Consider the following 26,554-nt stretch of genomic DNA (forward strand, 5'->3'; position numbering starts at 1 on the left):
GGTTTTATTAAGTATAGTTTGCATTTAATGCATCTAAGTCACGACTTTGACAATGTTTTTGGGGGGGGTCTTCAGGTCACCTCTCTGTCAAGCGTAAACGTGCCATTGTTTTGCTGCCGCCATTAATATCAACTCCCCACTTAAGCTGATTGGTTGATACAACTATCAAAATACCGCCTACTTTACGATGATGCATTTCATTGGTCTTGGCTTTTGCGTATTGGTCTAAGAAAACGTAAGTCAGTTCGGCAAAGTCGTTAAAGTCCCGCCTACTCTTGGATTTATTGGTTTTAGAGGCCAGCCCTAGATCAGATTGACAATGAAGATTGGTCGGAAAGACGTCAGTCTCGATAAAGTGAAAAGCCATTGGTTCTTGATGCGTGTGCACTTTTGAGGGTTTTCTTACAAAACCAGTTAGACAGGCACAGGAACGGCCAGACACACTTCAGCTGCTATTGTCAGTGAAATGTTAAGTTTTTATCGCCGAAGCTGATGCTTTACATTCTGTGGATTTAACTTTACATCTGCGAATATTATAAGCGTGAGTACAATAACATTTTTTTGTTTTTATTTCTTATTCGGACTGTCAGATGCAGACACATCGTGTAATCACAGTATAACCAAGCTATCTGCACTAGGTTATATTGTTGTAGAAATTAGCCAATTTAACGTTAGTGTTTTATCAGTTGACGGTTGCAGAACAACATATTTATATTTACTCATTGAAGCGCCGTTGATGTGAGGATGATGTCTTTGTATCGTGAATAACGTTACTCACCACAGTGTGGGCTTTTTTATAGGCTGCTGTAAGATAAGTAGCGTTAACTTGAAGTGCTTCGGTATGGCTATCATCAACACTGAAGTTGGTGCATAGCATAGCTAGCTAACGTTGCACCTCGTTTATGTAGTCACAGCTGAAGTTCTTTGTTATTTCCCATTTGACAGTATCAACCGCTTTAGCTAATGCTAGTTTATCAACAACATGGTCAATATTAAGTAACTTGCATATTCAGCGTTACCCTCTAACCAGCACCATACGCAGGTATTGCTGGGTGAATGCAATGGGAGAAGTTCTTTAGTTATTAGCTTGAAAGCTAATTACTGCTAGCCAAATTCTAATGGTCAGTTTGGACTAACTTGTTTTAAATAAAACCTATTCATTCTGAAATAAATGCTTCCTGGTGTAGGCCGTTGTATTGTTAAAGCTTGATTTATTTAGTTTTTACGCTCTTTTCATTCATGGTTTACTGTTAATAAAAGTCGGTTTCCCTGTCGACATGCGTCTCCCTTTGCCGTAACTTAAAGCCTTATCTCCAATCCCAGGCGTTTTCCGATATGCTGAACCTAACCACAACCTCACCCTAACCAGTTTTCTCTGCGATTAACCATAATATAACCATAACCTAGATCTGAACCCCAATCGCGGAGGTGGCGCTGACATACTACTCTTACGACACAAGACCGGTCAACCTATCTTTTTTACCTGGCTTTGTTAGAAACATTTTTGTGTCTTTGTAACGTTATTCTACCAACAGGTAACCATGTTATTTAACGTTGGAATTGCATGTCACAGTCTAGTCCTCAAATGATAGAAGTAAGTCGTAGGCTATATACTGTTGCACCACACAAAAATACTTCGTAGTTATATTCATAGTTGATGCAGACTGAGCTACGCTAGGTTTGACAGACATACACACACATGCTCTCTGAGCTGTACAGGGGCATGAAAAATAAATGAAGCCTCCATTAAAATTCCCTTCATCCTCAAACTTTGATGAAAGAAATTAATTATATTAATAATGTGAATGATTCTACACTTGATTTCATATTTTCTACGCTTGATTTCATATTTTATGATTTTTTTATTTTACTTTTATGTATAGTTTTGAAGAATATCAGTGGTGGAATGTAACTAAGTTCATTTACTCAAGTACTGTACTTAAGTACAATTTTGAGGTACTTGTACTTTACTTGAGTATTTTTATTTTATGTTTCTTTATGCCTCCACTCCACTGTGTTTCAGAGGGAAATCTTGTACTTTCTACTCCACTACATTTGTTTAACAGCTTTAGATACTAGTTGGTTTTCAGATTAAAATTTTACGTAAAATAACATAATGATTCACTATATATATGTATAAGTTACACTGCATTGTTAAATGTCAAACCAGTGGTTACCAATATTTTGGCTTGTGACCCATTACAAAAATTTGTGTCTCCTTGTCATGTTTCAGATGTCAGAGATACTAGAATATCCACCAAAGAGACATTTCACCTCTAAATTTCCCCTCACATGGTTTCAAATAAATAACTGTTTGATGCCCAAAGAAGTAAAACTCTCCAATATTTCACAAAAATTCATAGATTAAAGGGGACCTGTTATGCTTTTCCTTATTTTCAGTCATAAACATAACACAAAAAGTAAGGAAATTTGTGTTTGGTAGATTATTTCTTTGTTGTAACAATGCTTCTTGGCAATAACTCTTATACCGTTGGAAAGCCTGTTTTTTTTCCCTTTTTAAATGGTGCCACTTTTGTAAGGAACATGCATTTGTGGGATGAGCAGCAGAGCTGAGTATGTGGCTTGCACCGATGAAAAATTTGCCAAATTGTTTCTGCCAATGCCAAACAGCTTATTCTGCCATTGACATTGTTTGGTGGATTGCATTATTGAAGTTTGAAGAAACGAGACATATTGGCAATTTAACAATTTATTCATTTAACAAACAGGAGCCTCAGTAGCATGCGGAAGAACCATACACAGCCACAACAGCCTGGCACCTCCTCCTCATGATGGTCACCAGCCTGGTCACACACTGCTATGGGATGGCATCCCATTCTTCAACCAGCATTTGTCGTAAGTCAGCCAACGTGGTTGTGTTCGTCACTCTGGCACGAATAGCACGCCCAAGATGATCCCACAAGTGTTCAATGGGGTTGAAGTCAGGACTGCTGGCAGACCATTCCATCCTCTCCACTCCCAAATTCTGGACGTAATCTCTGATAAGCCGCTCTCCGCGTCTTCTCCACACTTTGACCCTGCGATCCAACTACCGTAGGCAGAATCTGGACTCATCGCTGAACATAATGTTCCTCCACATGTTCAGATTCCAGTGCACGTGTTGCAGACACCAGTGCAAACGGGCCTGACGGTGAAGGTCAGTCATGGCAGGCCTCCTGGCAGCACCTGAGGGTACCAGAAGCTAAAACCAGAGTCAATAGCAACAGCAAAATAAGCTGTTTGGCATTGGCAGAGAAGATTTGACTAATTTTTCATTTGCGCAAGCCACATATTCAGCTCTGCTGCTCATCCCAGAAATGCATGTTCCTTACAAATATGGCACCATTTAAAAGAGTAATAAACAGGCTTTCCAAGGGTATAAGATTTATTGCCAAGAAGCATTGTTACAACAAAGAAATAATTTACCAAACACAAATTTCCTTACTTTTTGTGCTACGTTTAGTTTGGAGATATAAATAAAATATGAAGATACCAACTTCATATTTTGTGCATTTACTAATTAGGGCCTGAGCCCAAAGGGCGAAGACCCTATTGTATTTCGTGTGTTTGTTTCTTTCTTATTGTTCTTTCTTTATTAATACACCACTTCAACCCTAAATTTGACCCCCTAAACATGCTCAAAAACTCACCAAATTTGGCACGCACATCAGGTCTGGTGAAAAATTTGATAAAATGTAAAAATTAACCCCCAAAGTGCGAAAATGTTCTCAAGAGCGCCACCTATGTATCTAAAAAATGGCCGCCACGGCCCGTAGGAATGTCGTAGACATCGAACCAAAACTCAATTATTCGTCTCAGCAAGACCTACAAATCATACGCTGACACCCCTGACCTAAATCCAACAGGAAGTCGGCAGTCCACCCATGAAAGTACGACTTTGCGCCAATTTTGGACCTTGAATAAACGCTATCTCCTCCTAGGGCGTTAATGGTATCGGTTTCAAACTTTAATACATGACTTATCACACTGTGCTGAACAAAAGTTATTAAAAACTTTGTAATAACTCGAAAGGTTTAGATCTAGTAAGCCCTGAAAGTTGTAGTGCGACATCACACCTTACAATGTAAACCAATGGGGAGGCAATCTCTCGGCATGGACTTTGTGCTAAACTGGGGCGTCTGATGTCTAAACTATAAGTCTGACCACTTTCAAACCTGTATCAATGGATTTGCGTTGAAAATTCCTACAAAAAAATGTGATTTTTTTAATGTAAGATTTGGCCAAAGTCATGGGATTTATGAGGATATTTCACAAGAAGAGTACTCTAAAATCCTTCTCTCCAGCTGAGAGGGAGAGAGAGAGAGGGGGGGGGGGGGTAAGACCTGTCAGCCCAGGTCTGAAAACATCTACATGCCTGTGACAGAAGCCCTTGGACTGCGCATCCACACACACATCCAACAGCAGTGTTCAATCCTTACTTTTTTTCAAGGAGTACATGTGCTCCTAAATGGAAAAAAATAGGAGCACACATATAACTTTAGGAGCACACTGAAAAATGTTCAAGTTTCTTAAAGAAAACAATTCATTACATACATATTTATAATTTATCACATACATATTTAAACTGTGTGTGTGTATGTAAATCACAATTTATGTTGTTTTTAGGGGTGCTCAATTATGGCAAAAATCATAATCACGATTATCTTGTTCAATATTGGATCACAATTATTTAACATGTTTACTTTTTGACTGTCATTTTTGCCAATTGCCGATGTTGATATATGCACATATTTTTTCCCACTTGGCTGAGGAGACTATTACACATGCAATCATATATTGTACTAATGATCAAGAAAGACTATAGCCTATATGAAGGAAGAACTTTAATGCTGAGCTACTGAACTCCAGTCTTCCTAAGTTCTTCCTTCATATATTGTCTTTCTTGATCATAGTATAATCTATGCTTGCATGCATAATAGCCTCCTCAGCCAGCTGGTTAAAATATGTGCAGATATCGGCAATCGGACACAATGAGTTGGAAATATCAGCATATCGGATATCGGCAAAAATCCAATGTCTTGCATCCCTAGATAAAGGTTTTTACATTCCTAAAAATAGACTTGATGAAAATTAGGAAATTAATTTGTTTTATACACAAACTCGTCAAGGGTTTTCAATTTACTAATTGAAATTCAAGTGAATGGGCACAAAACTTGCATGATTTTTATGACACAGGTGTGAGCAAGACAGCCATGTCTCACCCTGCAGAAAATTCTCATCCTCACACCGTTGAGATTTGATGTTTCGCTATGACAGAGGAAGTTGCTATAACTTTATTGTAAATACTCCAGTCTGCACCAAACTTTACATGTTTGATAAGACTCCCGGCCTGAACACGTGTACATGACAATATTCCATCAGTGATGCAAACTGGCTGAATAGCGCCCCCTACAAAATTTCAGTAAAGCAGCCCCAACAGCGGGCAAAATAGTGGACAAAGGAAGTGATGTTTATCTCCTTCTTGAACGGTCTGAAAACAACCCGGGTCTGAAGACATCTATATGCCCGTCACAGAAACCCTTCGACTGCGCCGCGGCCCGCTGTGCGCAAAGGCGCGAGGGCCCATTCAACGCTGCTTGCAGCTTTAATTAAAACATGCTCTTTCCAATGGTATGATTGTTTTTATGGTAGACTTTGTCATACATGGGCAATATTTCCATTTATTCTGTAAAACACTTACAGCAAGGAACTTTTGCCCATGGTCTTAAATGAAAACAGCATTCAAGATGTCCAATGGTTAATTAAAATCTTAAAATATATAAAATATTCAATTGTTAAATTAAATTGCAAGCAGCTAGATAGCTAATTAGCTGCTCAGCTGTAGCACATTAAACAGCATGTAAACATGCAGATGTCACTTTGGACCCGTTTGGTCATTGCTCTTCAAAATCTCTGTTAGCAATCCGCTCTCTGGCCATGACGTATACTTACAGCAGTTTGTTGAGACATTATTTAATGTCTCATTACAATGAGACATAACAACCCTGATTATCTGACCTGTGTGTGTGTGTGTGTGTGTGTGTGTGTGTGTGGTGTTAATGTTTACATGTTATGTTATTGTCACCATTCACTGTTATGTCTAGACAGTCTAAGGCAGTTATAGCAACCAGCTCGAAACTCGACTCCCCCCACCCTTTTCCTCCCCCCTCCTTCACTGGCTTCTTCTTTACGCTTGATTCAAAACAAGATAAACCAAACACATAACAATGCAGACACTCAACCTGGTAACGTGGAATGTACGTAGCTTTCGTACACAGACTAAAAGAATCAAAATCATCAATCATCTCATAAAATTAAAGGCTGATATATGTTTTAAGCAAGAAACCCACCTTACAAACTCTGAATTACAATAAATTAGACTCAAACAATTTGATAAAATATTCTCATCCACACTCAACACAAAACAAAGAGGAGTTTCGATCTTAGTCGATTAAAACATCCCATTCATCCATAACTCATCCATTACTGACCCACAAGGAAGATTCATCATTGTTAATGCATCTATTAATCAGACAACATTCACATTTGCAAACATTTACGGCCCTAACAATGATGACCCATCCTTTTTCCATAATTTTTTCTCCTTACTATACAATTCAGCAAACATCATAATGGCCGGAGATTTCAACACTGTTATCAATCCTACAACCGACCGCTCTAGCACACCCAGTAACACAAGAACCTGGCACTCAACCGAAGTAATTAAACAATACATGAAGGAACTTGGACTTGGCGATAGATGGAGAATGAAAAATCCATCATCCAGACAGTATTCATATTTTTCCTCTCTCCATCAATCTTTCTCCAGAATTGACTTCTTTCTTGTAAGTAATTCACTCTCCCAGCACATCCAAGGAAACACAAGCCATCCAATCATAATCAGTGATCACACTCCAGTTTCCTTAGCAATAAAAACTCATACACATATCAAGTCTCCCACAAGATGGCGTTTCAATACATCACTCTTGGAGGATCCAGATTTCATTTTTCAGAAAGAGTGGGCATCCTTTCTGGAGATGACTCTCCAGAGATCTTACCATCACTCTTATGGGAAACAGGAAAAACGGTCATCAGAGGATTAATCATTTCATATTCATCACATAAGAAATGACCGCAACAGGAACAAGAAACTAGCTTAGAAACAAAAATCAAACACCTAACACACCAACTAACCAGCAATCCCTGTGAACAAAAACAAAATGAATTAGCTCAACTTAAAACCCAATTGGAAAGCATCATATACAAGAAAACACAATTCATTATTCAACAACTCAAATATGAAAACTTTCAGTACAGTAATAAATCAAGTAAATATTTGGCTAATCTATTACAACACAAAAAAGAAAAAGCAATAATCCCATCTATACTCAATTCCACAGGTATAGTCACACATAATCCACAAGAAATCAATAATATATTTCATAAATTTTATCGCAACCTTTATTCCTCAAATTACAAACCCACTCAAACAGAAATGGACACTTTTTTTTAAGTAATCTGGACCTATCAACAATACCATCAGATTTAGCCCGCCTTTTAGATTCACCACTCAGCCTCAAAGAATTACATAAAGCTCTGCTCAAAATGCCAAACAATAAATCACCTGAACCAGACGGTTTTCCTGCAGAATTCTACAAACATCTCTGGAACATATTATCACCACTATTCTTCAGAGTAGAATCACCAAATCATCACTGGCACCATGTAGGTTCACCCCGATTTGGCACAATCCGGACTTCCAACTGTACAACACTTCTGTTCACTTTCCATCATGGCACTAAAAAGGAATCACTCACCTCCACCACTTAAATAAAATAACCAGTTCATATCATTCAATACACTTATCCAGAGGTATGGGGTTGGGAGAGACCAATTCCTCCAATATCAACAGCTAAAATCCATTTTTAAATCCAAATTCAACATATCAATAACACATTACAGCCTTCCAAATTAAGCGAAGAAATCTTTAAAATTACAAACCCCAAAAAAATATTTTCAAAAATTTATAAACTTCTTTCATTGTCAGACACCTCCATAACACTCCAACCTCAAAATGGGAAAAGGACATGGCTCTATCTCCCAACCCTGATTTCTGGATACAAATCAATAAAAACATCTTCTCCATGACTACCAATACAAATTTACAACTAATACAATATAAAACCATCCACAGAATTGGCCAGCCAGTTCTTTCATTTTGGATAACAGTCACAGAAAAACTCTCGAGTATCTTGGGCTGCAGAATCTCAGCATCCCCATCGCTCTGCTTGCTGGGAGACTTGACACATATCACAATCCCAACTAAACACAAAAACCCGTTATTGATTTCTCTAACTATCGCCAAGAAAATAATATTTCAAAACTGGAAATCCAAACATTCCTGCCATATCACTCACTGGACCAATTTACTCTCAGAACACATCTCAATAGAAAAAATAACAGCTTGCAAAACAAACAATATATCAGCCTTTGAGGAAACATGGACCATATTCATTAATCACCTAAAACTCCACCCAGAATCCAATCCAAATCAATAGCCAAAACCAGAGCCACGTACATGACCACATATCAGACCACATACCCAAACCAATTTTTTAAATTTAATTTGATTTTATTATTATTATTATTATTATTATTATTATTATTATTATTATTTTATTTTGTTTTTATTTCTTTGTTTTACTTCTTCCCTGCCCACTCCCTCTCATTCCAGTTATACATATATATCATCAACATGTATCATGACAGGCTAATTATTGTTGTTTAGAAACTAAATATCTTTATCATTATTGTTATTATTATTATTATTATTATTATTATTATTATTATTATTATTATTATTATTGCTACCACTACTATTGTCATTTATGACAGATACTATGAATTATACTATTATTATTGTTATCACTATTATTGTTATTCCAGATATTATCAAGTACACTATTATTATTATTGTTGTTGCTGTTGATATTATTATTGTTATTATTATTATCATTACTGATGCTCCTGCTGTTGTTCTGGTCCTTGAGTGTGGTGGCGGTGGAGGTAGAGGCAGTTGTAAGTCCGGGTAATGTCATATTTGCAGGACGTTGGGGGGGTGGAGCCATGCGGGGCGGGGGGGGGGCGCCCGCCTCTCTTGACTCTCCCGACTCTCCCGACTCCTTGCCCTCCAGTGGTATGGCCGGGTCCTTGACAAGAGCGGTGGGAGGTAGCTGGCCGTGGTACCTCCACCCCTACCCCTAACAAACAAATACTACAGGAGGAATACCCCTTAGCTGGTCTCAGCTGGTCTGGTCCCTGGGCTGTGGCTATGTTGCTGGGGGGGCTGGCTGTCGTGTGGGAGGGTGATGATGTCCTCCCCTCCTTGGGCTCTGTGTGTTTGGCTCCACCCCCCATAGCCATATTAAATTAATTTAATTGATATAAACTCAAAGTGATATAAATTAATATAAATATCTAATTATTTAACCCATTTTGCTGTTATTGTGGCTGCCTCTGCTGCTACCGCCGCCACAGTATACTATCAAACAAGACTATTATCATTATTATGTTATATTGTTGTATTGTTGCTTGATTTGTCTTTTATTTATTTTTTTCCTTTCCACTATGTCCTGTTAATAGTATCACCAATAAAAAAAAAATAAAATAAAATAAAAAAAAAAGAGAGAAGCTCAGATTACATTGTTATTTGTTTGTTAGGCTTACAACCCTTAGGGCTTGGTTGTTTAGGCTTGCCAAGCTTGAGGCAACTTCAAACGCTGAACTCAGTGCATCACTTAAGACCAGAGAAGTGGCCAACTGCAATACATGCCCCCACCCAGGATTACCACCAAAAGTAAGAAAGGCAAAACAACAAAGTGGCAAGCTCTTCCAACCTGCCTGGTGGCTACTTAGTCAGGGTGCTCAAAACTGAAACCTCAAGCTGCTGAAGCAGTTACCCAGTCAAAGCACAACTAAACAAGACAAAGCGAGAAATGATCTAACAAAAGATCACACACACTAACACATTTACTTCACCTCATGGATATTCAGATCCCGGACAAGCCCTCATTTGTTATGCCCCACCCTTGGTCGGCCCTATGGGGCGAACAACAATCACCGTTTACTCAATTTAAAACTCTTTAACAAAATAAAACACCTTTTTAAAAACACCCAAGCCCTGGGATTTATTGACAAAAACATACAAAACAACCAGGACACTTAATAAATGCTATTAACAATCAAAATGCAACAGGAAAAACTAAATAACATAATATCCCAGGCTGAGAGGCAAGAAAAGCAATCCACAATCAAGAAGCCTCTGACTGCAACAGGAACCTGGGTTAACCCTTCCTCCCTGGGCCAGGTGCACCTCATTGTGGACTGATTGTAGATGACCTGGGTGGAGCAACAGACAGCATCTGTGCGTAAGCAGCATATTAATGCTGTAGCTTCTGGAGGTGGAGCTAGTTTCAACTAATTTACACATAGACCATAAATCAACATTAAACAGCTGTCAGCAGGTGTCCTGACTCCTTGCAGGAAACAAAGGTTGTTTCCTTTTCCACTGAAGCAAAATGAAACTTTCAGTAATAGTTTTGGCCAATGAGCCATTGTTGGATGTTTACATTTTTCAAAATAGAAGACCAAAATGTAATTTTCTAGCTTTCTTTTTTTTCTGCTGTACCTATATCGTAATGAACCGTGACGCAAAAACTGAGGTACATACCAAACTGTGAATTTTGTGTACCGTTACACCCCTATTCATGACAGACTTACGTGATGTCTCACAATCATATATCAGAGTTTTTATTGACCCAAAGCTAACATAGGTGGGAGTAATGGACACAACGTTGGCTACATACCATAACCCAAGATTCTATGAGTTTAGGCATACTTGTTTTATTGCACAGCTCGGTACAAATGATGTATATAAAATTATTTTGGGGACCACACTGGTCCAGGGACCCCACTTTGAAAACCACTGCCTTAGTATTAGCAGTATAGCTGTGAATGTAGCAGTGGTTAACCAGGTTAGACTTCTGTGAAGGAGCATAAATGAGCTACACCTGGTGTCCATTGGAACCTGACCAGGCTCACTTAAGAGGAGTGACCTTTAAGGTGGACCACTTATTCTCATTTTAGTGACAATCTCAGCCGCTCCGAAACAGACAACAGAAAAATGTCTGACTACTGAGTCTCTCCCGAGTTGCGATGTACATCGCAGAACAAAAAGACATTGCACTGTCAGTTTTTTCCCCCCAATATTGTGCAGCCCTATCTCACTCCTTAGATCAGATATTAAGAAAGTGTCGTAGGACACACCCTGGTAGCCCACTGGTCAAGACACATGGCACATAACTGTAACATCTGCAATTTGATTCCTGCAGCTGACCTTTGTTGCTTGTCATTCCCCATGTCTCTCTCACCTTGTTTTCATCTTTCTACTAATGCTGTCATATAGGTAGTAAAGGCATAAAATGCCCCAAAAATATTAAAAAAAACAAAGAAAGCACCAAAGCTTTTACTTCAGACATTCTGGTTGCAAGCTCACATTTCATGTCTGAAAGCAGCCTTTTTTCCAACAAACTAAAGAACAGTTTAAAATGTAAGACTTTGCCCAGAAACTAGCATCTTGTCAATGAACTGACTGTCTTGCTCCCTTACTCAGTCACACACACACACACACACACACACACACATATATTGAGTGGCCCTGGGCAACAAGTCCAGTGGTGCAGCTATGCTAGCTGTGGATAAACAAGCAAACAAGCTCAGGCCTAGTGACTACCAGTCTCTTTACAAGGCCTCAGTCTTTTCAGCTGATCTGTTGATATTCCACTGGTGAACCATGCTACTGCAAGCTTGTATGTGTGTCAGTTCAGGAGAGAGAGAGGGAGTGAATTTAAGCGGTCAAGGTAAGCACTAGTTTGCAAAAATCATGAATCTTAAAACTTTAACCAACGAGGATCATTTCAAGAAGTTGAAGTTGTCTTTGTTAACTTCTAAATGTGGATTACAGTTTCCCTTAAGCAACATTCTTCACGTTGTTTGACAGTGTTAGATGTTCTGTATTTGGCTGTTTCAACGCTTTATTACATGGTGTGAAACTGTAATCTAAGACTCAGATGATCTTTGATCATCTAAACTCGGGACAGAATCATTCCTATACAAATACTGTTTAAATAATTTGCTTATAGTAATCAAGTAGTCTGCATACAGTGATCATTTTGCATCTTTTCATACCCAAAACATATGGAAAAAATTTTTAAAACTATGGCAATTATTTTTCTTTTTTTAACTTTTTTTTTAACCTTACTCACATGATACACTATGATATGCAATTAGTGGCTGCGGCACCATTATCAGGTGTTGAGGCACACCTCCACAGGGTTGTATGGAGGTGCAGGGTGTGGGTATGGGCGTGTTTATTTGTAACCACTGTGAAACTATCAGAAAATAACGTTTCATTTCTCTCATTCACTCGCTTTCTTGCCATCACTGCTTCTTCTCTTCACCCACTCTCTAGCTTGCTCGACCTCTGCACGCTCTCTCTCTCTCTCTCGTCTTTTGAAAAATGAGCCGGGAAACCGTCAGCAAAGCCTAACTTTACTATTAACATTATTAATATAAGAGAAATATCATCCCCTCTTCCTAGTAATGTTTTTGTCCTCCCTCATGGCAGGGTTGCTTTGATTTTCCTGTAATTTGGTGGGATCTTTTCTCTCAGCATTCTATCCAGAAATGTATGTATATGTATATATCTATATGTGTGTGTGTGTATATGTGTGTGTATATGTGTGTATATATATATATATATATGTTTTGGGGGATTTTTTTGTCGGACAGGAAGTCAGCCATTTTGGATTTCTTGCATAAGGGTTAGGGTTAGTCATTTTGCGTACACATTTGAGACCTTTAGGATGCGAAAAAACTCATGAAAATTTGCAAGTAAGTTTGTACTAGTTAGTATTTCGATTTGATATCACAAATTGGCTTGGGTGTGACACGTTGGCTCTATAGCGCCCCCTAATTACTTATACTATTTTTGAGGTGCTAGGGGTGCTCAAAAACTCACGAAAGTTTGCACATCCATCAGAACTGGTGTTACTTGACAAATGATATGGGTCTTGGTCTGAGATGTGGCAATATAGGTGAATAGTGCCCCCTACAATATTTCAAAATGAAGGCCCCCGCCTTTAAATTTGACGTAGATGAACGATATTTGGCAGGCACATGTATCCTGCAAATCCACAAAATTAAGACGTGCGATGAAAAGTTATCGAAGTCCTGACTTTTCTTGGAACGCCCTTGACGTGGTGTGCCGGTAAACTTGCATGTTTCGCAATGAAACAGAAAGTTATTGTAACTCCACTGGACTCTCCATTCTGCCCCAAATTTCACATGCTTGATTGGAGTCCAGGCTTGAACACAGCTACATGTCAAAATTGAATCATAGTCACAGCACCACCCACAGAGAACAGGAAGTCAGCCTTATGTGACAAACATCATCCGATTTACATGATGTGGTCTACACAGGATATATGGCAAATTGACATGTAATTAGTGTGTAATTTCTAGCACCACATAGTGGACACAGGAAGTTAACTCCTTTGTGCAACATCAGATATTCATGACGGTGCATATGCATATCATGCGACCTTCACTTATTGTATTGCTGCATTAATGACCCACTTGTGTAGCACCATTTACTAGCAACAGGAAGCAAGCCTTATATGACAAAGTTCCTTTGATTCAAATGAAATTTAAAATGCGCCGGTGTCGCGTTGAGTGGAGTATTGTTCCCCGAGGAGTAGTGCCATAGCAGAGGCCTGCATGGCTGCGGCTCCAGTGTTTAAGATCCCCATGTCTGTGTCGGACAACGCGGCCTCATCTCCCCCAGCCGGCGGGATAGCTGCCTGGCTCATCTCCACCGCCTCTCCCAGTTCAACCAGTTTCACATTTGCAGCCACTCTCTGTGTTGGTGTAAGAAAGCCCAGGTGTTTGTGATGAGGGTCCAGCATTGATGTGATCATGGGAGTGGATGACACCAACTCATCACACTGAACCTGTAAATGAATTATGAAAAAAATGCCTAAATAGGCAACGCAGATAAGAGACATTTATGTAGATGTAATTTGGCCTACTCCAGTCCAGTCATCATTGGTTATTTATTATGGAAATCCTGTCAATCAAATAGTTTAGCGTACCTTCATTCAGTTGCTGAGGGACGACTGCACTTTTGCCTTGAACTTGATGACTCTGGGCCCGTCTCCTTCTCTGCGCGTGAGATGGGTGTTGATGAGGCTGAAGGTGATAGGATAAATGTTGGATATGGAGACGTCCTTCTCTGCAGACATGACAGTGGTGGCACACTTCAGTGCTTTCAACACAGGCTGTGTGTCCTCCATCAACTTCCAGTGCTCCGCCTTCAGCTCCAGGACCCTGGCATCTTGAAGCTTGGTTACCGTTCAATCTGACAGGACAGCAACAACAGCCCACCACTGCTCCACCAGCCGATCGAACATCTCACAGAGTTCCACCGTGTTTTACATGATTGTATAAGCCAGTGGGTTGCCAGGGCCATTTGCTCCTGTTTTCTCTGCAGCGCTTTGCTTGCAACAGTGCTGTGATTGAAGTGGCTAACGAGTTTGCCAGCCACAGAGTAAGGATGCACGATATTGGGTTTTTTGCTGATATCCGATATGCCGATATTTCCAACTCATTGTAGCCGATTGCCGATACCGGCAATCGGCTACACATTGTGCGGCACCACACCAGACTGCGGCCAGAAAGTTGAGCCAGAGTCAACTTTTGGAGAAACGCACCCCGACATCACTGCGGCTGAAGGCTGCGGTGGCCAATCATAGCCAGAGATCAGACTGATCAGAGTTCTATACTCTGCCATGAGGGAGTACAAAGACGTTACTAGGACAAGGGAAGGACATTTCTCTTCGCTTGATAACATTAAAAGTAAAGTTAGACTTTGCTGTCTGCTTCCCAACTCATTTTATAAAAGATGAGAGAAAAAGAGAGCAAGAGAGCAGCTGTGGTCGAGCGAGCTAGAAAGTAAATGAAGAGAGGGAGTGCTGGTAGCGAGAAAGCTGGTGAATCAGATCAATAATACATTATTTTATGATTGTTTCACAGCGGTTACATTCTAGAGCACAAATAAACACGCCCACTACTCCCAAACACCTCCGCTGGACCCTGTGGCTGAACACTGTACCGTCTGATTTGGTCTGAATACGGCCTTACAATGAGTCTTTAAACGGCCTTTAAATTCACTTCTGACCTTGGTAACGGAGTAATATTTTTCACTGTGTTGTGCACATTTATATAGCCTGCATGAAAGATGCGCTTTTTGTCCATCTACAGAACATTGTAGTTTCACCACAGGAGACCTACGTCAATAACATCTGCCGTCACATGATTATGTAGCCCAGAGTAAGTGCTGTCAGATTCTCTTACCGTGATTGTCTTTTCCTAAGTCCGTATGGATTCTCCTTCCCATCTTTCCTTGACCTCATGACATTTTCCATCGAGGTCAAGGAAAAGTGGTTAGGAAAAGACGACAGGAGATACTTTTTGACCACAGCCATAGTTCATCAAATATATACACAATTTCTAATAAGTCGTCTCCAACGCCACATACTGCACACAGCAAATAATATTTTACTCAGTCACACAGTGTCTGATAATCCTGACAATTCAGATCCATGTCAACAGACCTCCAATAGCGATACCACGGCTGCTGCTCCCTCCATGCTCGTGGGGTGCGAGGGCCCGTTCATCGCTGCTTGCAACTTTAATTATTGTTATTATTATCATTATTATTATTATTCCCCCACATACACATACAACATATTTTCTCAAATTTTTTTGCCCAACAGGAAGTCAGTCATTTTGGATCTCGTGCATCAATTTTCATTTTTCAAACTCATTTGAGGCCTTTAGAGTGTACAAAAACTCACTCACCTACTTACATCAGGAAGTCAGCCTTATGTGACAAACATCATACGATTTACATGAAATTTACATGATGTGGTCTACACATGATATACAGCAACAAGACTTATAATTACTGGATGTTGTCTAGTGCCATATAGTAGACACAGGTAGTGTATATCTATGTCGGTTGCCCTCTGGTTAATGTATTGCTGCACTGCACTTTCACTGATTTTACCACTGAAATCTCAGTGCAGCAATAGTGCAAAAGGAAGTGAAGCCTAAATGACACATACTTCATCGAAAGTATACCAAATTTCCAATAAGTCATCTCCAGTGCCACATACTAATAATGTTTTACCCATTCACACAGTGTCTGATAATCCTAAAAATTCAGAGTCGTTTCATCAGACCTCCAATAGTGATACCATGGCTGCAGCAGATGCGATGGCCTGTTCATCACTGCTTGCAGCTTTAATTAGGTTATTGTATTGTTGAAGATTTGGGCATATATATTGGAGTAGAAAATAATAAAAAATTATAGGCTAAATCTCAACAAAAAAGGGTGTTTTTCACTGAACGGCACAGGATAACCTTTAGTCTCAGTTTACTTTCTTTTGATGTTTTATTATATTTTTTGTGTTGCGATTGGATTATGCTCTTTCATTTCCATTATCATTTCCATTATGCAAGTTAATCTGGCGTTCTTGTTGACCACATCTGAATGTGTATGTATGTTTATACATGCTTACATACAGTATAATTGCTGCCATTCTAACATTGTGACTTATTATCACTCTCCTGTTTTCTGTCCTTATTGTAATTGAATAGTTGGAGAAATTGTTCCAGTGACTCTCCGGAGGTGCCATACAAAGCCACCATGTCTGTGACTGTTCATGAGAATCGTAAATCCCGCACCAGTACGGGCTCCATGAACATCTCACTGTTCCACAAGCCCTCACATCCCGACAGTGTCCTGACCCACCTAAACACAATGAGGAAACAGTGCATGTTCACAGATGTCACTCTGTGGGCCGGGGACCGCTCCTTCCCATGCCACAGGTAAAGACATGGTGACATCCTTACTGAAAGTGGTGTCTTTACTGCCTAAAGTGTCAGTAGAAGCCCTAGAAACTACCACAACACACAATGAACAATCAACTTTTTTAGTAGCAATGTTGGTCAGTTGGTCGACCACTTTGGTCCAGATTAAAACATCTCAACAACTATTTCATAGATTACCATGAAGTTAGGTATAGATATCCATGGTTCCCAGACAATGAATCCCACTAACTTTAGTGGCTTTGAGAGAGAAAGACCGCCATGAAATTTGATTTTGACATTTATGTCCCACTCAGAATGAATTGTAAACACTTGTGTGTGATCCTTTGACCCTTGATCTAGCACCATCATTGGGTCCAAAATTTAATTTGTCTAATACTTTGGCTTATAAGTAAATACCTGCAAAACCAATGACATTGGCCTCAGCCTGAACTTTACTTTGTGTTTAGTGTTGATTAGCAACGCATAGCAGTGCCTTTAGTAAGTACTGCCTCACAGAGCTGTCAGCATAGCTTTAGACTCTTAGGCTTGTTAGAGGTACTTGTTACCTTCTTATTTTGCCTTTGGTTGTTTTAATAATCTGTGAGTCTTAGTTCACTGACAAAAACCCTTTGTGTCTTGCAGGGCAGTATTGGCAGCATGTAGTCGTTATTTTGAGGCCATGTTCAGCGGTGGACTACGAGAAAGTCTGGACAGTGACGTAAATTTCAGAGACAGTATACACCCTGAGGTACTACTGCTCTTAGTGAAGAGAATTATACTGTGTATTTCCCATTTGTAGTGAAAGCTTTTGTGTGCTTCAGACAAAATGCTACAGTGTTAAATAGCATCAGAAAGTTCTTTGGATGCATTCATAAGGTTGTGTTTTCCAACCATTTTTGTATAGCACCAAAACCAACTTGAAGTTAGGTCTGTGACCCTGTGGTGATCCAGGGTGGTTCAACAGCACGGCATGCAATTTTAGCAGAAGTCTTTTTTTTGTTTGTTTGTTTTTCTTTTTGTTTTTGTCTTCTTGAGAAAATCATGGTTTGTTAGCCTGATTATGTGTCAGCTGAATGGAGTAACAGTACCTGATGAACACAGAAAACACTTAAAATCAAGTTGTGGCAGGAAACAACGTTGGCCTTCAGCTGAGTCCCCTTACACCTTGGACTTATGAATGGAGTCTGGCTGGACGTGCCTTTAGATTGTATGATTGGTGGAAAACTACTTGACCTCACATGTTAAATGGCAGCCTGCATGGCAGCATGGTGACCTTGGAGAGCTTACACCAATAACCAAGACAAAATATTCATACAGATGGGTTTTTAACTACCGAGCATCAGCATTGACCCCCGGTCAGCTATATATGTTTGTGAGTGTGTGTATGTGCTTTTTTATATGTGTATATATATATATATATATATATATATATATATATTCCTTTCAAATATTAATACTATGAAGGATTAACTTTACAACTTAAATTAACCTCACATTAATTAGTTAACAAAAATAAATAAATACATTTTGCTGAGGACCAGTCTACATATTAACTAAGAAAACAAAATTACCATATTTCCTCTAGTAGTTGCTGGGGCCTTTTATTTTCCTGAACTACAGAGGGTACTAATCCTTTACTGGAAGCAGGTTTATATTCGAGAGAGGCCTTTATTTCCAATTCCCTCTCTTAAGTATATTTGCTCATATTTTAGTATGAAGCCTCCTTGTTTTCTGATCAGTTTCTGCTTGCTCTGTTAATTTTTGTCACTGCGTTACCAGTAATTATTATAATCCGCACCAGAGACTTCTACTGGCCTAGCCAGCCAACATCCAGTTTAGCCCTCTGCTATCTTGAATGGGGATAAAATAATTTAGTCATGCAGCTCTTCTAGATTTTCCAAATGTTATTGGACTGAATAGATCAAATTCTGATAGTGAAACGAATCATTTTGCAGGGGTTGTGTGAGTTTTGTTACATTAGTAATGTAATGATAGCTCAACAGGCTGCACCTGCAGTGGTGGTATCAGGTTGGTGGGTATTCATCGATGATGCTCAATATCTGTAGAGCGCTTTCTTTGATCTTAAACGTCAGATTTTTAGTTTTGATCTCCCCTTACTTATGAGTTAGTGATGGCGGGTTTCAGGCTGTTGCCTGTAGGTCGTCCTCCATGTACAGCCAGGCTGCTGCACACACAGATTCAGGGACGAGCCAGAGGACGACCGTCACTTAGAACCAGAACCGGAGCAACCTGCCTGCCATCAGAGAGAGACACACCAAGAGCAGGCTGAGCAGGCAGAGAAAGACCCGGGGAGACATGAGAGGTGCTGCTCGCTAACAGCTATGTGTGTTTGCAGCAGAAAGCAGGATGGAGGACAGACGTCTCACTCCACTACACTGCGCTGCGACTCTGCTGCTGCTGCAGATGGTCACAGAGCAGACACTTTCAGTTTATTATTGTAGCGTCCGTCATTCGACAAAGTATTGATAACACACTTAGTATTTTATAAATTTAACTTCATAAATTTCTTTTTAAAAGTTTTTTTATTTGAAGTGGGTGCTGTTTTATTTGAATGGGTTTTATTTCTGTTTTTTTAAAAAGCAAAATGATGGTGGGGGCGGTGAGCGCTGTATGCCCAACACAGTAACACTACCACAGCAAGCCTAGTACATATATTTGTCGAGCTCTAGTAAACAACACTGCAGATTAATGTTATGTCACATATGTAATAAAATTAGTCATATGTATCGTAACTGTGTATCATCATATCTAAATGTGTGAAAACATTTTGTATGAATACATCAAATGTTTGAATGTATACATACGTTTTGATCAAATAGATACAAATTTTTGAATGCATAAAAAATATCTGTTAGGGGATCTGTAGCTGTGCATGATTGTTTGTCAACAAATGAGGAAGATTTGCACGAATAATTTCCAATATGTGAGTGCATAAAGAAGATTTTCACGGTTTGCAGTTACAAAAAAGTTACACATCAGGTTTGTAGTTAACACATCTATCTGTTTGTGGGTGAAAAACGTTCACACAAAACTCAACTGTATGTATGAATCCCAAGTTTACAGCTACAAATCAAATATACAGTACAAATCAAACCCACAGGTACAAATACTTTTGTCCCACATTTCAAGCTGCCTCCTGAATAACCAATGGGGATGCTCAGATTAACAGATCATTGGACTAAACTAAATATCATTTCACTATCCAACCACAGAGCTGGGGGGCAAGCCTTTCTGGCAGTTTTTCCCTGCAGTCTGCCAAGGGGCAGATTGCTAGTGATGTGCAAAGCAGTTCTTTTCTCTGTACTGAATCACTAGAATCAGTTCATTTAAAAACTTTGTTCACTGAATTGTTTGGTGCTTGACCAGAGCTCTGACTGTGTAGTCCCACTCACTGAATTGAAACATGTCTGAACGGTGTGTATTGTAATGGCTAGCAGAGTAAACGGCTAATGCCAGAGGTAACAGCTAACCTTCAGTCTAGAAAAGCCTCCGCTAAACCTATATTGTATATCGTATTTTGTGAAGCACCTTGTAACTCTGGTTTGGCTACATGTGTATATATATTGTATAATATGTGCCAACCCGTGTTGCCCATCTCCATGCAGTTACCCTCATTACCCACAGTATAATGGTTTAATGTGTGGTTGACATTTAACTTTTTGCACAAAGCTGAATGCATGGCTTTTGCAGATCTGCAATGTACATTTTACTTTTTGCACACAGTGTATAGAACTGTCCCAAGGAAGGAAAAATATTCATGTGCTTACAACATGAATACGAATCCTGTGCATTTTATAAAAAACTGGGTTCACTGGAAGTTTATGAATTCAATATAAATCAGCAGTGTATCGCTATCTTGAACACACCACTGATTGTCATGGGAGACATGAATATCCATACTGACAAAACCCAAGCAGCTGACTAACTGTCACTTCTGTCCTCGTGTGACCCCAAACAGGTCTCCACCTCTCCCACACACAAAGCGGGCAATACTCTTAATCTGTTTTTGACTCGGAACTGCTTCAAAGCAAATCTGACTGTCACCCCCCTACATCTGTCTGACCACTTCATTTAATTCACGATCACCTTACCGGAACATCCTCATGTTCCTCCGCAATTGGTCTCCTTCCGCCACAACACCCGGCCCCTCACACCAACTCAACTTTCCAATGAGGTCTTAGCTACCATGCTTCCTCATAATGCTTCCTCTGCTCCCTCCGCCTTCCACTCTGCTCACTGCAGATGTGTTCACTTCGTTTTTTTTTCAACTCTCGTCCCACTCCCTGTGTGCTGGACCCAATACCCTCCAATGTTCTACAGACCATTTCCCCCCCACTTAACCCCACAGTCACACACATCATCAACTCCTCACTTACAACAGGTGTGTTCCCCACCACATTTAAGCAACCTCAGGTCACCCCACTGCTCAAAAAACCTACACCTACAACCAGGGCTGGGTTGACCAGCCATGGTTGAAAACTACAGACCAGTTTCACTCCTGCCCTTCCTATCAAAAATACTTAAGTGCATACTTGAGTCTTTAACAAAGTCTCTGAATTACTCTCTGAGAACAACCTGTATGACCTGAATCGGACTGGCTTTAAGCGGGGGCACTCTACCGAGACTGCACTCCTGTTGGCAATCATTGTGTTCAGCTAGAGCTGCTGGTCAGGCTCTGTTGCTGCTAGATCTGTCAGCTGCCTTTGACACAATTAACCACCAAATCCTCCTCTCCACACTCCTTGGTATCTCAGGATCTGCCCTCTGCTGGTACATGTCCTACCTCTCAGGAGGATCTTTTAGAGTATCTTGGAGGGGAGAAGTGTCCAAACCCCATGGCCTATCCACAGGGGTTCAGGAACCTTCACAACAACTATTTAGGATTTTGTTGCTATGCTGACAAAACCCAGCTCTTCATGTCATTCCTGCCAGAAGACCACACGGACTCAGGTCGCATCTCATCATGCCTTGCCAATATATCAGCACGAATGAAGGAACACCACCTTCAACTTAACCTCTCTAAGACTGAGCCTCCTTGTCATCCCAGTCAGTCCCTCTATACAACAACAGATCAGTATCCAGCTTGAATCTACTCAACTCATGCCTACAAAGTCTGCCCGAAACTTATCACATGGCCTCTAATGCTTGGTTGTGTCAATTTGCTCTGTACAACATCTGGAAAATTAGACCCCACCTGTCTGATTATGCAGCACAACTCCTGGTACAGGCTCTCATAATATCACACATGAGCTACTGCAACTTTTTACTGGCAGGCCTCCCCACATGTATGTTCAAACCTCTGCAGATGACCCAGAACACAGCAGCATGGCTGGTCTTCAACCAGCCCAAAACGGCACGTCATCCCACTGTTCATGTCCCTCCACTGGCTCCCAGTTGCTGTTTGCATCACATTCAAAACCTTGACACTCGCTTACAAAACAGCAACTAAAACAGCTCCCACCTACATGAATTCCCTCATTCAGGTCTACATTCTCTCCCGCTCACTATGCTCTGCCAATGGAAGGTGCCTGGTACCTCCACCACAACAAATCACTAGCCAGACTCTTCTGTTGTTCCCCGGTGGTGGAACAACTTACCAAACTCTGCTTGATCCGCAGAGTCCCTCTCAATCTTTAAGAAAAGACTAAAGACCCAGCTCTTTCGTGAACACCTCCACACTTGGACTGGAAAAAAAAAAATCTGCTTCTATGCACTCTATGCATTGCCTCTGTGCACTGCCTGTTGGCACCTACGTTTTATCAGACTCGGACTTAGCTTTATGGCACTTACATTGTTCTCTCTTGACTATTTTCTTGCTTGTGTTGTATCAGCTCTTAGAGATGCATCGCTTTGGATAAAAATGTCTGTTAACTGAAATTGTAAATTGTGAACATACCCCATTCCTTTAGCGAATGAATTACATGAATGAGTGTATCCCTGCGAAGTGATTCGGGTTGCTAACATTTGGCTGCAATGAGTCAACAACATTGGTCTTGGACAGCAATCTAGATATATGACATTATCTATATTGATATTATAGGCATAGGCTTACATTAAACGTTACTGCACGCTCTGCCATGCACGCATGCGTGCACACACAAAATATTACTGTTTTGAAAAGAGGACAGCCATAAGGATACACTCACTGAGTGGAGCACATATGTGTGTCGCCTTTCAAACCAGAGTTGTAAAGCGCTTCACAAAATACCATATCATACAATATAGGTTTAGGGGAGGCCCTTCTAGAGTGGAGGTTAGCCATTAGCTCCGCTAGCTGTTAGCTTAGACGTTAGCTCTGCTAACGCCAGGGATCATGAGGAATATACTCCGTTCAGCTGTGTTTCAGTTCAGTGAGTGGGACTCATAGGCCCTGTTTACTTCTGGTATTAACATGCGTCTCAGGTGATCGGATCACAAGTGGACAGCTCTAAATACAGGTGTAAACCCTACTCAACTGACATCCTAAATTTTCCTGCAGACTTGGCACAGGACCTTCCGTCCAAAGCTGTTAAACTTATTTGATTTGAAAGGCTCGCCCTCCTGACTCTATGATTAGGTTAGGGTTAATCTAAACATCCCCATTGGCTATGCACGAGGAAGCATCAAATGTGGGACAAAAGTACTTGTACATGTAGGTTTGAGGTGTACTTGTAGATTTGATTCATAGCTATAAACTTGGGATTCACACATACAACTCAGTTCTGTGAACTTTTTTCACCCACAGATAGATGTGTAACTGAAAACCTTTTTTGTAACTGCAGATCTTCTTAATGCACTCACACATTGGAAATTATTTGTGCAAATCTACTTCATTTCTTCCACAAAATGTCATGCACAGCTACAGATCTCCTTATGGATTCAAAAATTAAATCTTTGTTCAGATATTTTTTTACACATTCAAACATTTGAATTCATTTGATAAAAACATTTGTACACATGCACACATTTGAACGCATTCATACAAAATGTTTTCACTCATTCAGATATGATGATACAAAGCTACGATACATATGACCCTAATTGAAGCCCATAGTCACAGTGTTGTCATATGAGAAGACTACAACTTTTTTTTATTTGTTAGATAAGTTACTCATACTTACATCATATTTTCCATTCTTTTTCGGTCAGACAACTTCTTATGAACTAAGTTGTATGAGTCATGCAGAGCTTGTCTTTAGAGCTTGTCTTTGTCTTATACAGTTGTACATACTATTATGTCAACAGTAGCCACAATAAAAATTAATTGGTTAACTCTTATTCTTTACTCTCGCAGGTCTTGGAGCTTTTGCTGGACTTTGCCTATTCATCTCGAGTTATCATAAATGAGGAGAATGCAGAGTCATTGTTAGAGGCAGGAGACATGTTGCAGTTTCACGACATCCGGGATGCAGCAGCAGAGTTTTTAGAAAAAAATCTGCACTCCTCCAACTGTTTGGGGATGATGCTGTTATCAGATGCCCATCAGTGTAAAAGACTGTACGAGCTGTCATGGAGGATGTGTCTGTTACACTACGAGACGGTAAAGAGGATTTACATTCTTTTCTGGCTTTTTGCACAAACATTAAAAGACTGCCCCTCTTGTGTGGGATATTCTGGTCCCCCCCCTTTACACTTCAGATCATTTCACTGTATTGCCTAATTACTAAGTGCTTGCAACTGTGAAATGGTGGATAAGTGTTCTAAATCGATCTACTTAACATAGACTGTAAGAACTGAATCAGGCTGCAGGCCAAAGTGTGGGTGCACTTCAAAGTCCGACCAGCACAATACCGGTTTTGGCTGGTTGGATGTGGTTTCTGCTCCGTTTTAGTCTGGCAAGCAAAACAACACATGCTTATGCTGACTGAAATAGACTGATTGTGCAGTAAGTAAACAAAATACCATGTGTACCGGCAACATAGCAAAAAAACTAGTGATTCAGGCTGAATTTGAAAAAGAATTGTCATTTTTGCCAACACCTAAAAGCTGTCCAAAAATGACATTAAAGTTTGGCTACAGTCATATTTCAGTACATAGTACATACAGTACAGGCTAACTACTGAGATCTTGAAACGAGCATCATTGCTACAAATAGATCCAATGGGCAAGAAACACATGCTGGCAGATCAGACAGGTTGGAATCAAACCCCCAGAGTAAGCCACACTTATTTGGAAGAGAAAATGATGGATAACGTTATCCAAACTGTATATTGTGAACACCCTTCTGTTTACTTACTCACTTCATGGTTCAACATTGAACCTTTTTGTTTCTTGCACCATCAGACTTCATGGGTGCTGTGCACCACAGCTTAAGGAAACACATGCAAATAGACAAAGCAGAAAACATCTTTCATACAATTTGATAACATGCGCATCATTTAGAAAAAATGTTGCAAAGTGAGAAAACACAACCAAATACAGTAAACACGACCACAGTATGTTGAGCTCTAATGTAAATGATACAATAGCCAGATATACAACAATAAAACCCAAGTTGTAATGAACAGAAGTGTTCCTTTAATTTCTATTGACCACTTTTACGAATGCAGAACTTGCAAAACTGATGGTGTGACTTGGTGTCAATGATGCCACCCCTCTGTTTCTGTATTCGCACTTCTGTATCTGTATCTGTATTTTGAGAGAGATGTTGACTGAATAAACTTGAATGGAGCCAGCATTTAGCACTAAAGGCACTTCCAAATTGGCTTCAGCTTTTGCCATAGTTGGATGATGAAACTGAAACCAATATTGGCACGTGTGTGGATATGAAAGCATGAGGGGAAGTACTTTGTTTACTATTTTAAAACCTCCATATTTTAGTCATTTGATTGTATAGATTTAGCTGCTGATGGGCTTTTCTTGTCAGTAAATATAGTGAAATGGTGTTGGGTAATGAATTGGATCTGTAATGTATGAGATTTCAAAGATGACATAATAAGGCGCAAGCAAAAAAGCCTGAATAAACAGTTTGTCTGCACCCATGGCCCCCATCACAAACACCATAAATCCAGGTTCTTGTTTTTGCCAGATGTAGCAGCTCTAATCCTCCTCTACTTTACAATATATTGACGTTTCCATCGTTTTAAACATTGTTCGTAAACCATTTTGGAACATCAAACAGGACAGGAATGATCTTTCACTTGATTCAGATGTTATTCAGACTTTATGCTTAGTATGCGGTATCAAAACGATTGAGACATTTAGAAGTTTGCAGGTGGTCTCCCCTCAATCTCCACCTCCTCTTCATCACTCAAGTAGAATTAGCAGCTCTAATGAAATAAAGAAGAAGCAAGACATTTCACCAGAAGATCCACGTTTAGCCTATATTCTATCATTATTGACAGGTTTAATGTATGATGGGTTTTGTCTTCCTTTAGGTAAGAGAATCAGAGGATTTCTATAGTCTATCGAAAGATAAGCTGCTGGAGCTGATACTTAGCGATGAGCTGGAGATAGAAGATGAACAGGTGAGTGATCTTCTCTTTCCTTTGTTCGTTTTTCCCCTCCTTTTTTTCCTCATTGATAAAATTGCCATAGCTAAGGCTTCCTGACTAGCCATCCC

General features: G+C 39.9%; 1 protein-coding gene and 1 long non-coding RNA gene across 3 annotated transcripts in view; one reads left to right on the forward strand and one right to left on the reverse strand.

Annotated features, from left to right (window-relative positions):
- Positions 1-342: 342 nt before the first annotated feature.
- Positions 343-26,554, forward strand: part of LOC122985541 (kelch-like protein 25) — a 47,564-nt gene continuing 21,352 nt past the window's right edge. The window contains exons 1-5 of one of the 2 annotated variants that reach the window (XM_044356283.1): positions 343-541; positions 16,780-17,010; positions 17,635-17,740; positions 24,287-24,532; positions 26,370-26,459. In XM_044356283.1, the coding sequence (XP_044212218.1) occupies positions 16,829-17,010; positions 17,635-17,740; positions 24,287-24,532; positions 26,370-26,459 (624 nt within the window). In that variant the 5' untranslated portion in view covers positions 343-541; positions 16,780-16,828. The remainder of the gene's footprint in view (positions 542-16,779; positions 17,011-17,634; positions 17,741-24,286; positions 24,533-26,369; positions 26,460-26,554) is intronic. The other variant, XM_044356282.1, reaches the window with a different exon arrangement.
- Positions 7,807-24,280, reverse strand: LOC122985542. Its single transcript, XR_006404144.1, has 3 exons — positions 22,935-24,280; positions 21,294-21,296; positions 7,807-7,817 (listed from the first exon to the last, which is right to left on the reverse strand). It is a non-coding gene; the product is annotated as an uncharacterized LOC122985542 (long non-coding RNA).

Source organism: Thunnus albacares, chromosome 7, assembly GCF_914725855.1.
Source record: "Thunnus albacares chromosome 7, fThuAlb1.1, whole genome shotgun sequence".
NCBI lineage: Eukaryota > Metazoa > Chordata > Actinopteri > Scombriformes > Scombridae > Thunnus > Thunnus albacares.